The 13,036-nt window shown below is 46.5% G+C and overlaps 1 protein-coding gene across 1 annotated transcript in view; it reads left to right on the forward strand.

The window, feature by feature from the left end:
- Positions 1 to 13,036, forward strand: part of dlec1 (DLEC1 cilia and flagella associated protein) — a 160,522-nt gene that overhangs the window by 122,611 nt on the left and 24,875 nt on the right. The window contains exons 31-32 of the mRNA XM_078231113.1: positions 1,941 to 2,011; positions 9,818 to 10,038. Of these exons, the coding sequence (XP_078087239.1) occupies positions 1,941 to 2,011; positions 9,818 to 10,038 (292 nt within the window). The remainder of the gene's footprint in view (positions 1 to 1,940; positions 2,012 to 9,817; positions 10,039 to 13,036) is intronic.

The following is a 13,036-nucleotide window of genomic DNA, read 5'->3' on the forward strand; positions in this document are numbered from 1 at the left end:
TTTGCGCATTCTCCCTGTGTCTGCGTGGGTTTCCTCCGGGTGCTCCGGTTTCCTCCCACACTCCAATGATGTGCAGGTTAGGTGGATTGGCTATGCTAAATTGCCCCTTAGTGTCAGAGGGACTAGTTAGGGTAAATGTGTGGGGTTATGGGGATAGGGCCTGGGTGGGATTGTGGTCGGTGCAGACTCAATGGGCCAAATGGCCTCCTTCTGCACGATAGGATTCTATGATTCTATGATCACGTTTACCTATCCAACCAACCGCCTGTATCCCTCTATTCCCCGTTTGTTCATGTATCTATCCAGATAAGTCTTAAATGTTGCTGACGTGAGTGCCTGAACCACCTCACTTGGCAGTGCATTCCAGACCCCCACCACCCTCTGTGTAAAAAACTCCCCCGCACATCTCCACTGAACCTTCCCCCCCTTATCTTGAACTTGTGCCCCCTTGTAATTGTCATTTGTGTCCTGGCGAAAAGCTTCCAACTGTTCACCCTATCTATGCTGCCAGATGAAGTGGTGAATGTGGGCTCACTTTTAACATTTAAGAAAAACTTGGACAGGTACATGGATGAGAGGGGTCATAGAAATGGGTGTGGAGGGATATGGTCCAGGTGCAGGTCAGTGGGACTAGGCAGAAAAATGGTTCGGCACAGCCAAGAAGGGCCAAAAGGCCTGTTTCTGTGCTGTAATGTTCTATGGTTCTATGAACTTTTTACCAGGATGTTGCCTGGTATGGAGGGTATTAGCTATGAGGAGAGATTGAATAAACTGGGATTGTTCTCCTTGGAAAGACAGAGGCTGAGGGGCGACCTGATAGAAGTTTATAAAATTATGAGGGGTATAGAACATAGAAAAAATACAGCATAAACAGGCCCTTTGGCCCACAGGTTGCGCCGGTCATGTCCCTACCTACCTAGGCTTATATATAGGCTTGCCTATAACCCTCAATCCTATTAAGTTCCAGGACTTCATCCAGAAGTCTCTTAAAAGACCCTGCCCCCTACACCAGTTCCTCAGCCACGTGTTCATCCTACTCTTACCCTCACTGGCACGTGGCACAGGTAGCAATTCTGAGATTACTACCCTCGGGGTCCTGCTTTTTAACTTCCTACCAAGCTCTCTATACTCACTCTTCAGAACCTCCTCACTCGTCCTTCCTATACACTCTTCAAAGCCTCCACGTCCTTCTGGTAGTGTGGTGACCAGAATTGGACACAGAGTTCCAAATGTGGCCGAACCAACGTTTTATATAACTGTAACACAATGGCTTCTGTTGCTGCTCCCACGCTCTGGTGTCCCTCAAGGAGCTATCCTTGGCCCATCCATATTTCTCATCTACATGCTGTCTCTTGACAACATCATCCAAAAACACAGTCCTAGCTTTCACAGGTAGACTGACAACAACCAGCTCTCCGTCCTCTCCCAATTCCTCCATTGTTGATAAATTATTTGAATGCTAATTCAAATTCCTCTTTTCAAACCTCTCCGTTGACTCATCCCTCCCTATCTCTGTAATCTCCTCCAGCTCCACAACCATGATGGAATACACTCCATCGACCTTCCCATGCTTCTTCCTCACTTTCTACTCTTCGGACACTTCATAAAACCCACTGTTATATCTTTCCAGACCAAATCACTCACTTATACAGCATGGTGGTTGTTAACAGAGTTATTTAGTTCATTTTATCATTGATATATAAATACACAAGTGGCTTCAAGAGGTGCGATTCCACCCCCCTCTCTGAGCACGCTCTGCCCAAATGTGGCTCAGTGTCATACTTGGATTTACAATGCTCCTATGAAGTTCTTTGAGACAGTTCGTTACGCTCAAGGTACTATATAAATATAAACTGTTGTGTTGCTGTAGTGTCTTCTCTATGACATTGCTGCTCATACCTCATCATGCAATGGTCTTGACCTAACGCTTCATTTTCCAGGTTTGGTACCCATATTTCTGGAGGTGACACAGTCTCTCGTTCCCTGCGGCTCATCAATACCGGTCCCTACAGTAAGTCTTGCAACTTGCTATGTTTTTTCCACAGAGTCAGTTGCATGAATCTGGAACATCCATTAGGCGTGAGAATCTGGAATTAAGACCATAAAACTATAAAACATAGGAGCAGAATTAGGCCACTCAGCCCATCGAGTCTGCTCCACCATTCAATCATGGCTGATATTTTTCTCATCCCCATTCTCCTGCCTTTTCTAGACCTAACCCAGCCTTGTTTAGGAGCGGTTCTGTGGGAAGACCTGGGTTCCCTTGTATCCGAATCCTTCCTGAGGGTGGCTATATAGTTGCCTGCCCCATAACGGTAGTCCCTTAACTCAGTTGCACTGGTGTGGTCATCTACCTCCATCAGAATGTCCTGTAACTCATGTGCTCCGCTCGCCGCTTTTTCTAAAGACAAAGCCAGCTTTAAAGCTTGTTTGCAGTCCAGCTGGTTCTCCGCCAACAGCCATTTTTGTATGGTTCATGATATTGATTCCGCACACCAATTGGTCTCGGAGCATCTCGTTTAATGTCAATCCGAATTCACAAGCCTCTGCTAAGAACATAAGAACATAAAAACTAGGAGCAGGAGTAGGCCATCTAGCCCCTCGAGCCTGCCCCGCCATTCAATAAGATCATGGCTGATCTGATAGTAGTTTAGTTCCACTTACCCGCCCGCTCCCCATAACCCTTAATTCCCTTATTGATCAGAAATCTATCTACCTGTGACTTAAACATATTTAACAAGGTAGCCTCCACTGCTTCAGTGGGCAGAGAATTCCAGAGATTCACTACCCTCTGAGAGAAGAAGTTCTTCCTCAACTTTGTTCTAAACTGACTCCCCCTTATTTTGAGGCTGTGTTCTCTAGTTCTTGTTTCCTTTCTAAGTGGAAAGAATCTCTCTGCCTCTACTCTGTCTAGCCCCTTCATTATCTTCTATGTCTCTATAAGATCTCCCCTCAGCCTTCTAAACTCCAACGAGTACAGGCCCAATCTGCTCAATCTCTCCTCATAAGCTACACCCCTCATCTCCGGTATCAACCTGGTGAATCTTCTCTGTACTCCCTCCAAGGCCAATACATCCTTCCGCAAATAATCGTCTTAATCTCGTCAGGAAATTAGTGATTGACTCCCCCGTCTCTCGGAATGCTGAGTAAAACCGATACCTTCGCAGGATCAGAGGTGGCTTAGGGTCACAGTATTCTTTTACAAAGTCCGTCAATTCCTGAAAGGTTTTTGTGTCCGGTGCCTCCGGAAAAGTTAAACTGCGCATACCAGCGAAAGCTGCTGGTCCACAAGCGATCAGCAGAATGACCCGTTTTTGTCTGAGACGATGTCGTTAGCTCTGAAGAAATACTTCATCCATTCTACAGATTGGGTCCAGTCTTCCACGGCAGGGTCAAAAGAATCCAATTCCCCGAATAGAGGCATGTTTACCAGTCAATGGCTTACCCTCAACGTGTAGCGGTTGACAGTAAGCAAGTTCCTTCAGGTCGTTCCTTTTTCCTCGTCGCCACTGTAATAAGTCCTGGGAGGCGGAAGTCCCTTCACCAGAACTCCTTTATGTACAAGATCCAACATCACTGTACAGAGTGCTCTCAGTATGCAGAGTGCTCTCAGTATGCAGAGTGCTCTCAGTATGCAGAGTGCTCTCAGTATGCAGAGTGCTCTCAGTGTGCAGAGTGCTCTCAGTGTGCAGAGTGCTCTCAGTGTGCAGAGTGCTCTCAGTGTACAGAGTGCTCTCAGTGTACAGAGTGCTCTCAGTGTACAGAGTGCTCTCAGTGTACAGAGTGCTCTCAGTATGCAGACTGCTCTCAGTGTACAGAGTGCTCTCAGTACGCAGAGCGCTCTCAGTGTACAGAGCGCTCTCAGTGTACAGAGTGCTCTCAGTATGCAGAGTGCTCTCAGTGTACAGAGCGCTCTCAGTATACAAAGCGCTCTCAGTGTACAGAGTGCTCTCAGTGTACAGAGTGCTCTCAGTGTGCAGAGTGCTCTCAGTGTGCAGAGTGCTCTCAGTGTACAGAGTGCTCTCAGTGTACAGAGCGCTCTCAGTGTGCAGAGCGCTCTCAGTGTGCAGAGTGCTCTCAGTGTGCAGAGTGCTCTCAGTGTGCAGAGTGCTCTCAGTGTACAGATTGCTCTCAGTGTGCAGAGTGCTCTCAGTGTGCAGAGTGCTCTCAGTGTGCAGAGTGCTCTCAGTGTGCAGAGTGCTCTCAGTGTGCAGAGTGCTCTCAGTGTGCAGAGTGCTCTCAGTGTGCAGAGTGCTCTCAGTGTGCAGAGTGCTCTCAGTACGCAGAGCGCTCTCAGTGTACAGAGCGCTCTCAGTGTACAGAGTGCTCTCAGTATGCAGAGTGCTCTCAGTGTACAGAGCGCTCTCAGTATACAAAGCGCTCTCAGTGTACAGAGTGCTCTCAGTGTACAGAGTGCTCTCAGTGTACAGAGTGCTCTCAGTGTACAGAGCGCTCTCAGTGTACAGAGCGCTCTCAGTATACAGAGCGCTCTCCGTATACAGAGCGCTCTCCGTATACAGAGTGCTCTCAGTGTACAGAGTGCTCTCAGTGTACAGAGTGCTCTCAGTGTACAGAGTGCTCTCAGTGTACAGAGTGCTCTCAGTGTACAGAGTGCTCTCAGTGTACAGAGCGCTCTCAGTGTACAGAGCGCTCTCAGTGTACAGAGTGCTCTCAGTGTACAGAGTGCTCTCAGTGTACAGAGCGCTCTCAGTGTACAGAGCGCTCTCAGTATACAGAGTGCTCTCAGTATACAGAGTGCTCTCAATGTACAGAGTGCTCTCAGTGTACAGAGCGCTCTCAGTGTACAGAGCGCTCTCAGTATACAGAGTGCTCTCAGTGTACAGAGTGCTCTCAGTGTACAGAGCGCTCTCAGTGTACAGAGCGCTCTCAGTATACAGAGTGCTCTCAGTATACAGAGCGCTCTCCGTATACAGCGCGCTCTCAGTATACAGCGCGCTCTCAGTATACAAAGTGCTCTCAGTGTACAAAGTGCTCTCAGTATACAGAGCGCGCTCTCAGTATACAGAGCGCTCTCAGTATACAGAGCGCTCTCAGTATACAGAGTGCTCTCAGTATACAGAGCGCTCTCAGTATACAGAGTGCTCTCAGTATACAGAGCGCTCTCAGTGTACAGAGCGCTCTCAGTATACAGAGCGCTCTCAGTATACAGAGCACTCTCAGTGTACAGAGCGCTCTCAGTATACAGAGTGCTCTCAGTATACAGAGCACTCTCAATGTGCAGTTTACATCTGGAGTGCCAGAGGAACTGACACTCTTGTTTAATTACAGAGCATGGGGCTCCCCGATTGGACCATCAATTTGGCCCTTAATCAGGGAATTCATATTCAAGCAGGCCCACCTCAATTGCCTGGTTAAAATCGTTACAAGACAGTTAGCTTCTGATCCAGAACAACAGGTGCAGTGGCCATTACCTCGACAGGTGGCGTCTATGGCCCTCAGGCAACTTCCCCATCCGAGGGTTACCGTATCCAATTTCTCCGAATAGTAGCCAATAGGCCTTTGCCGGTCCCCATGTTCCTGTGTCAATATAGCTGTCATAAACCCTTCCTGTTCATGGACAAACCAGGTGAAAGGCTTCCCGTTGTTGGGGATTCCTAGTGCTGGTGCGGAGCACAAAGCATCTTTGAGATTCCTGAAAGCCTCTCTCTGTTCTTCCATGAAAGTAATAGCTTCCTTTGAGTCCCGCTTTCCCATTAAAAGGTTATTCAGTGGCTGGGTAAGCTGTAAGAGTCCACCTAACCTCTGTTAAAGTTGCACAGAGCCACAAAGGATTCCAGTTCTTGGACCGTAGTGGGCTGCTTAGCGGTCCGAATGGCTGTGGCCCTGTCCTGGGTAGGTTCTCTTTTTCCCTCTGAAATTCTCTGTCCCACGTATACAACGTCCCTTTGGACTAGCTGTGCTTTGTTGATGTTAGCCTTGTGTCCTTCCAGGTGAAGGTGATCCAACAGGGTGCCTAAGTCCTGCATTTGCTGTTTGTTCTTCAGTGTTGGAAGCTAACAGCACATCATCCACACATTGGATAACTGTGGAGGCTTTTGTCAGGAGTTCTCACAAGTGGCATTGTAAGGCCATGTGAAATACCGCAGGGCCATTGTGAAACCCCTGTGGTAGCCGGGTCCAGGTATGCTGTTGCTGCCGGACCATAAAGACAAACCATGGTTCAACCTCAGGTGCTGGCGGCACAGACCAAAATTCATTAGCCGTGTCGAGGACTGAGAAGTACTTATGCTCTGGGGTTAAGATATTCAAAATGGTGGAGGGGTCTGCGACTAGAGGGGCCTTTTGATCAATACACTGATTGGCCTTTCTGCAGTCGATGGTCAAAAATTAAGTTCCATTTGATTTCTTTACTGGCCACACAGGGCTGTTAGACGAGCTATGTGTCTTGACTAGCATGTCTTGTTTCTGCAGTTGTTGAATAACTGATAGAATGCTGACGATAGATGTTGGGCTGATAGGGCATTGTCTGCCACAGGGTGGTGGTGTTCCGGTGAATGAGGCTGGTCCCATCTGGAATAGGCCGCAATCATTCTTATCTCAGGCCCATATCGGGTGGTTCGTCCAGCCTTCCCTTTTCAAGGGATTGATAGACCATGTTACCATACCTCTGTAAAATCCAAAGAGGAGTTTAACTGAATCAGGATGTCCATTCCAAGTAAGGTCTGTTGTACCGGTCCCACCCAAATGCGAGTGGTCACTTCATGAGGACCGAGGTGAATTGTAGTGGGTTTAGTCCGCTGGAGTTTTATATTCCTTTCACTTATCCCTTGTGCTGTTATCAATCGGTCTCCCATGAAGAATTTCAGTGGTAGACAGGTTAATTCCGCTCCGGTGTCCAGGAGACAGTCTATGTCTTGATCGCCCACTCTCATCATTATATATGTATCCCATCTCCCCTCAGCATCCGAAGGAGGGCTGTGAGGGCGAGGGCGGCTCTTCTGGTTTTTTGCTGCGTCTAGCAACACATCTTGTTGCTGTGCTGTGAGCTGCTTAAACCTCTCCAAACATTCTTCATCTTCAGTCCGATGCTGAGACGGATGATGTCCCTGATGTTCACTAGCCCGTTGCTTGGCTCAGCATGTTTTTGCCCAGTGACCTTCCTTTCCGCAGTAGTGCCATTTTCCCGGTAACCTCCCTTTGCGGGGCCCATCCGAATCCTCGGGTTTCTCTCCTGCTTGCAGGGCATGGACTTTGGCTCCCATGTCCCGATCTATTTGGTTTCACCGCTCCACCAACATTGCGAATGTTGTCCTAACTTTGTCCCAGTCTGGTAAAGTACTGGCACCCAATAGTACTGGCACCCATTCCTTTGGGTCCGTTGTTGACTATCCGTCCACACAGCCCTAAACCGCTCATCATATTCCCATACCTCTTCTGTACCTCTCTGTTCACACACTGCTATTTTTCCCTAGTCTGCTTTGGAGGGATCGAATATCTGTAGCCACCACTTGATGGCATCCCATCCTGCATCTAGTTGCAGGACTAGTTGCAGAGCCGTTTCCACCTCCCTTTGTAGTCTCCTTGCCACTCATCCGGGCACCATTACGGTTATAATCTGAACTCTGTCTCATGGGTGGAGTTGGTAGATAGCTTTGAGACAGTTTAATTGATTCCAGGTGTTCATGCCCTCTTTCTTAGGGTGTGATTGTTTTATACATACTTTTCTCTGGGTCTGCCGCCTGGTGCAGTAGATGGTAGGCTTACTGGCTTTCATTAATGGTTTTACCGCCTGCCGTAGTTGCCTCAGGTTTGATCTTGACCTGTTTTTTTCTTTAACGGTGTGTGTCTCATGTCAGAAGTCCCTTCTGCACTCACTAGAGTCGCTAGAGGACCCTGAGTCTGCATCTAATCCAGCCTCGCGCCCCTGTGCGTCTCGCTGTTCCTTTCCTATCTACCGCATGCTAGGGTAACCTGGCCAGGACCCAGTACATACTCCTTTAGACGGCGTTGGTTCTTTACAAGATGGGTTTTTCACATCTCAGTTCTCAGCTTTAAGGGTTTTTGTTTTCGGTCTTAAGTCCCTTATTTTCCGTTTGTAACCTTTCTAACTCCTGCTTTTTATTTTCCAACTGTTGGTGTACCACTTTCAGTTGGTTCTGTGCATTGGTCAGATTACGGTCATGTTGGGGATTCTTTATGATTTCATTCCATTGTTGGATCTGGCGCATGACGGCTAAGAGCCATCTCATGTGTTCCTTATTCTTCATACGTGTAGTTTTACTCCAGAATCTCTTTATCACATCCAAGGACCACTGTCCCTTGGAGGTACCGTACTTCTGTTCAATCTCAGTACAGGTTTTGGGCAAGTCAAATTGCCGTTCTATATACTCTCAGTTGCTGCAGAATTTCATCCTCCAACACATTAGGTGGGGCCTGCCCTCCTTTTACTGTGATCGGGAACTGATTCTGTAGAGGAGTTTTGGTCTGACTTTCCACTTCTGTCATGGTGATGGCCGTTAAGGGGTTAATGGGCCTCGCGCCGTAGGGTATTCTAGCCGGGTCGGAGTCACTTATCACAGATGCTGCCGAAGTGAGATATCTCTGAGTGGGGCCTCGAGCCGTGGTACCAGTTCGTTAAGGATCATGTAAAGAGGAGGGCGAGACTTAGACAATCGACTGAGGACTTTTAATCAAGAGGAGTCCTTACCTGCGGGTCGTGACGTAGGTTAGATATCGTAGATACAGTCCAGTAGGCCTTTAGCAATCCTGCCAGAAAATGTAGGGTCCATTCATTCCTTTGGATAGACGTAGACGGCACTGGTACGGAGTTTAAATTAATTAATTTTATTGGACAGAGCTTAAAATCAAATCATTACAAAAACAAAAGGAAAGGGAAAAGCTGGAGAGAGACTGCGATGCTTTTCCAACAGTCTAGTGAGCAGCTCCATGGCACTCACTCATGATAATGACTGCAAAGGGAAAGGGAAATAAACCATTCCTGCACCTGAAAGAGGTTTCATATATTTGATTCAGAATGGTTATATAGAATCAAAGGAGGGATTGTTGAGGGATCCTGTGTGTGGTTTGTTTAATTTATGCAAAGACTTCATATTTAAGATATTTCTGCCTATGTAATTACATTTAAATGCTAAGCTTAAAAAGTTAACTAACACTTGACTACATTTTAAAACTCAGAGGGCATGCTGGGTTAGCTGGAAATTGGCTGCATTTTTGAAAAGTACAATGCCAGCAAAACAGGCTTTTCACAAACAACATCCGCAAGGCCTGTGTTTCCAAGTTGGACACAGTAAGAAGTCTCACAACACTAGGTTAAAGTCCAACAGGTTTATTTGGTAGCTTTCCAAGTTGGAGACAGCACGTGCCAAACCATTTCACTTATCACAGATGCTGCCGAAGTGAGATATTTCTGAGTGGGGCCTCGAGCCGTGGTACCAGTGCTCCAGTTCGTTAAGGATCATGTAAAGAGGAGGGCGAGACTTAGACAATCGACAATGACATATATTGCAGTTCCAGCTCTGTGTTTGCAGTTCAGTTCTGCTCTGTTTTCGAGTTCTGTGTTCACGATCGGTACAGGGGCCTGGCAGAAAAAGACAGCCCCTTACTCCAGCTTTTCCCTTTCTTTTTGTTTTTGTAATGATTTGATTTTAAGTTCTGTTCAATAAAGGAAATTAATTTAAACTCCGTACCAGTGCCGTCTTTGTCTATTCAAAGGAATGAATGGACCCTACAGTGACACTAATAAATAAACTTTATAATTAGGAGCGATGTGTTTTTGACCAATTAACTGAAGTCTCTCTCGAGGTTAAAAGATGCTTCTTTCACTTCAATATTCCAGACATTCGCTTGGACTGGGAGACGTACAACCACGAGAAGGATGACTTGCAGCTGGTGGATCTGATCATTTCATACGGGCAGCAATTCCCATTGAGGGATGAGAGCGGTGACGAGGTCATTGGGACCAGCATTGCATCCAGTGAGAGCGAACACAGCTTCGACTGGGATGCTATTCCTAACAGTCGAGAGAGCAGTTCCGTGGCACTGCAGACAGCAGAGTGTGTAAGCGTCTGATCATTCACTACCTGGAGCTCAGTCACTGGATCCCTGCGATGAGTTCGACTGAGTGGTGTGATGCTTTCTTTTGGTTTAATGGGGTATTGGTGCCACTGCCTCACAACATTTGGTTCTTATCCCTGCTGGCAGCAACCCTGGGGTTATCTTGTACATTCTCATGCCACCCATGCTGGAAGACATGCTGCATTCAGACAGCACACAGTGCCGACACTCTCACACTCAGACAACACACAGTGCCGACACTCTCACACTCAGACAACACACAGTGTCAACACTCTCACACTCAGACAGCACACAGTGCCAACACTCTCACACTCAGACAGCACACAGTGCCAACACTCTCACACTCAGACAACACACAGTGCCAACACTGTCACACTCAGACAGCACACAGTGCCAACACTCTCACACTCAGACAACACACAGTGCCGACACTGTCACACTCAGACAGCACACAGTGCCAACACTCTCACACTCAGACAACACAGAGTGCCAACACTCTCACACTCAGACAGCACACAGTGCCAACACTCTCACACTCAGACAGCACACAGTGCCAACACTCTCACACTCAGACAGCACACAGTGCCAACACTCTCACACTCAGACAGCACACAGTGCCGACACTGTCACACTCAGACAACTGCATGCACCTGCATGCTTACCTTCAGTGACTGGTGCACAAGGACACCCAGGTCCCGCCACACTCCCCTCTCCCAATTTACAGCCATTCAGGTCGTAATCTGCCTCCTTGTTTTTGCTTCCAAAGTGAATAACCTCACATTCATCCAAATTATACTGCATCTGCCATTGATTAGCCCACTCACTCAACTTGTCCAGATCATTCTGAAGGATCTCTGCATCCTCGTCACAGTTCACCCTCCCACCCAACTTGGTATCATCTGCAAACTTTGAGATGTTACGTTTTGTTCCCTCATCCAAATCATTAATATATATTGTGAATAGCTGGGGTCCCAGCACCGATCCCTGTGGTCCCACTAGTTACTGCCTACCAATTTGAAAATGACCCATTAATTCCTACTCTTTGTTTCCTCTCTGTCGATCAGTTTTCTATCCATCTCAATACACTTCCCCCAATCCTATGCGCTTTAATTTTGCATAATAATCTCTTATGTGGGATTTTGTCAAACGCTTTTTGAAAGTCCAAATATACCACATCGACTGGCTCCCCCTTGTCAACTCTACTAGTTACATCTTCAAAGAATTCCAACAGATTTGTCAAGCATGATTTCCCCCTTCATAAATCCATGCTGACTCTGTCTGATCCTGCCACTGCTTTCTAAATGCTCCACTGTAAAGTCCTTGATAATGGATTTGAGAATTTTCCCCACTATCGATGTTAAGTTTACTGGTCTACAATTCCCTGTTTTCTCTCTACCCCACTTTCTGAATATTGGAGTGACATTGGCTACCCTCCAATCTGCAGGGACTGTTCCAGAGTCTATAGAATCCTGGAAGATGACCACCAATGCATCCACTATTTTTAGAGCCAATTCCTTAAGTACTCTGGGATGTAGATTTTCAGGCCCTGGAGATTTATCCGCCTTCAATCCCATCAACTTTCCCAGTTCCATTTCTCTACTAATATTGATCTCCCTCAGTTCTTCCCTCTCACTAAATCTTGCATTCTCCAACATTTCTGGCATCTGATTTGTGTCGTCTTCTGTGAAGACAGAACCAAAGTGTGTATTCAGTTGCTCAGCCGTTTCTTTGTCCCCTATTATACATTCTCCCGTTTCTGTCTGTAGGGGACTTACATTTGTCTTCACCAAACTCTCTCTTCATGTATCTATAGAAATTCAGTGTCAGTCTTTATGTTCCCTGCAAGCTTACTTTCGAACTGTATTTTCTCCTTCTTAATCAATCCCTTGGTCCTTTGCTGAATTCTAAACTGCTCCCAATCCTCAGACCTATTATTTTTCTTGGCCAATCTGTATGCTTCTTCCTCAGATTGGATTCTCTCTCTAATTTCCTTTGCAAGCCGTGAATTGGCCCTCTTACCCATTTTGCTTTCGTACCAGACAGGAATAAACAGTTACTGCAGTTCCCTCATGCGTTCCTTGAATGTTTGCCATTGCCTGTCCACTGTCATCCCTTTAAGTAACTTTCCCCAATCTATCAAAGCCAACTCGCGCCTCATATCCTCACAGTTTCCTTTATTAAGATTCAGCACCCTATTCTCCGAATCAACTACTTCACTCCCCATCTTGATCAAAAATTCTATCATGTTATGGTCGCTCATCCCCAAGGGGTCTCGTACAGCTACATTGGCAATGATTCCCTTCTCATTACACAGTACCCAGTCTAAGATGGCCTGCTCTCTAGTTGGTTCCTCCACCTATTGGTCAAGAAAACCATCCCGTCCGTATACACTCCAGGAATTCCTCCTCTACGGCATTGTGGCTAATTTGATTTGCCCAATCTTTGTGCAGATTAAAATCACCCATGATCACCGATATTCTCTTATCACATGCATCTCTAATTTCATGGTTAATGCCATTCCCAACATCACCACTGCAGTTTGGGGGTCTGTATATGACACCCACTAATGTTTTTTGCCCCTTGGTATTTCTCAACTCTACCCATACAGACTCCACGTTGCCAGAGCTAATATCCTTTCTCACTATTGTGTTAATTTCCTCTTTAACCAGTTTCTTTGTTTCTAGTTTCTTTGTTTCTATCACCAATGCTATCACGCATCATAACTGGCAAGACTGAACTCATCCTCACCTGCTCCAGACAGAATCTTTGCAAATTTTAGCTTTGATCTCTCTTTCTGGCCCATCGTCTGCAGATTGTGTGCATCTTTGGTGTCCTTTCTGAACTCGAGCTCAGTTTCAGATTCCATTTTGATTTGATTTATTATTGTCACATGTATTAACATACAGTGAAAAGTATTGTTTCTCGCGCTCTATACAGACAAAACATACCGTTCATAGAGAAGGAAAGGAGAGAGTGCAGA

This window comes from Mustelus asterias, chromosome 2, assembly GCF_964213995.1.
Source record: "Mustelus asterias chromosome 2, sMusAst1.hap1.1, whole genome shotgun sequence".
In the NCBI taxonomy this organism is placed as follows: Eukaryota; Metazoa; Chordata; class Chondrichthyes; order Carcharhiniformes; family Triakidae; genus Mustelus; species Mustelus asterias.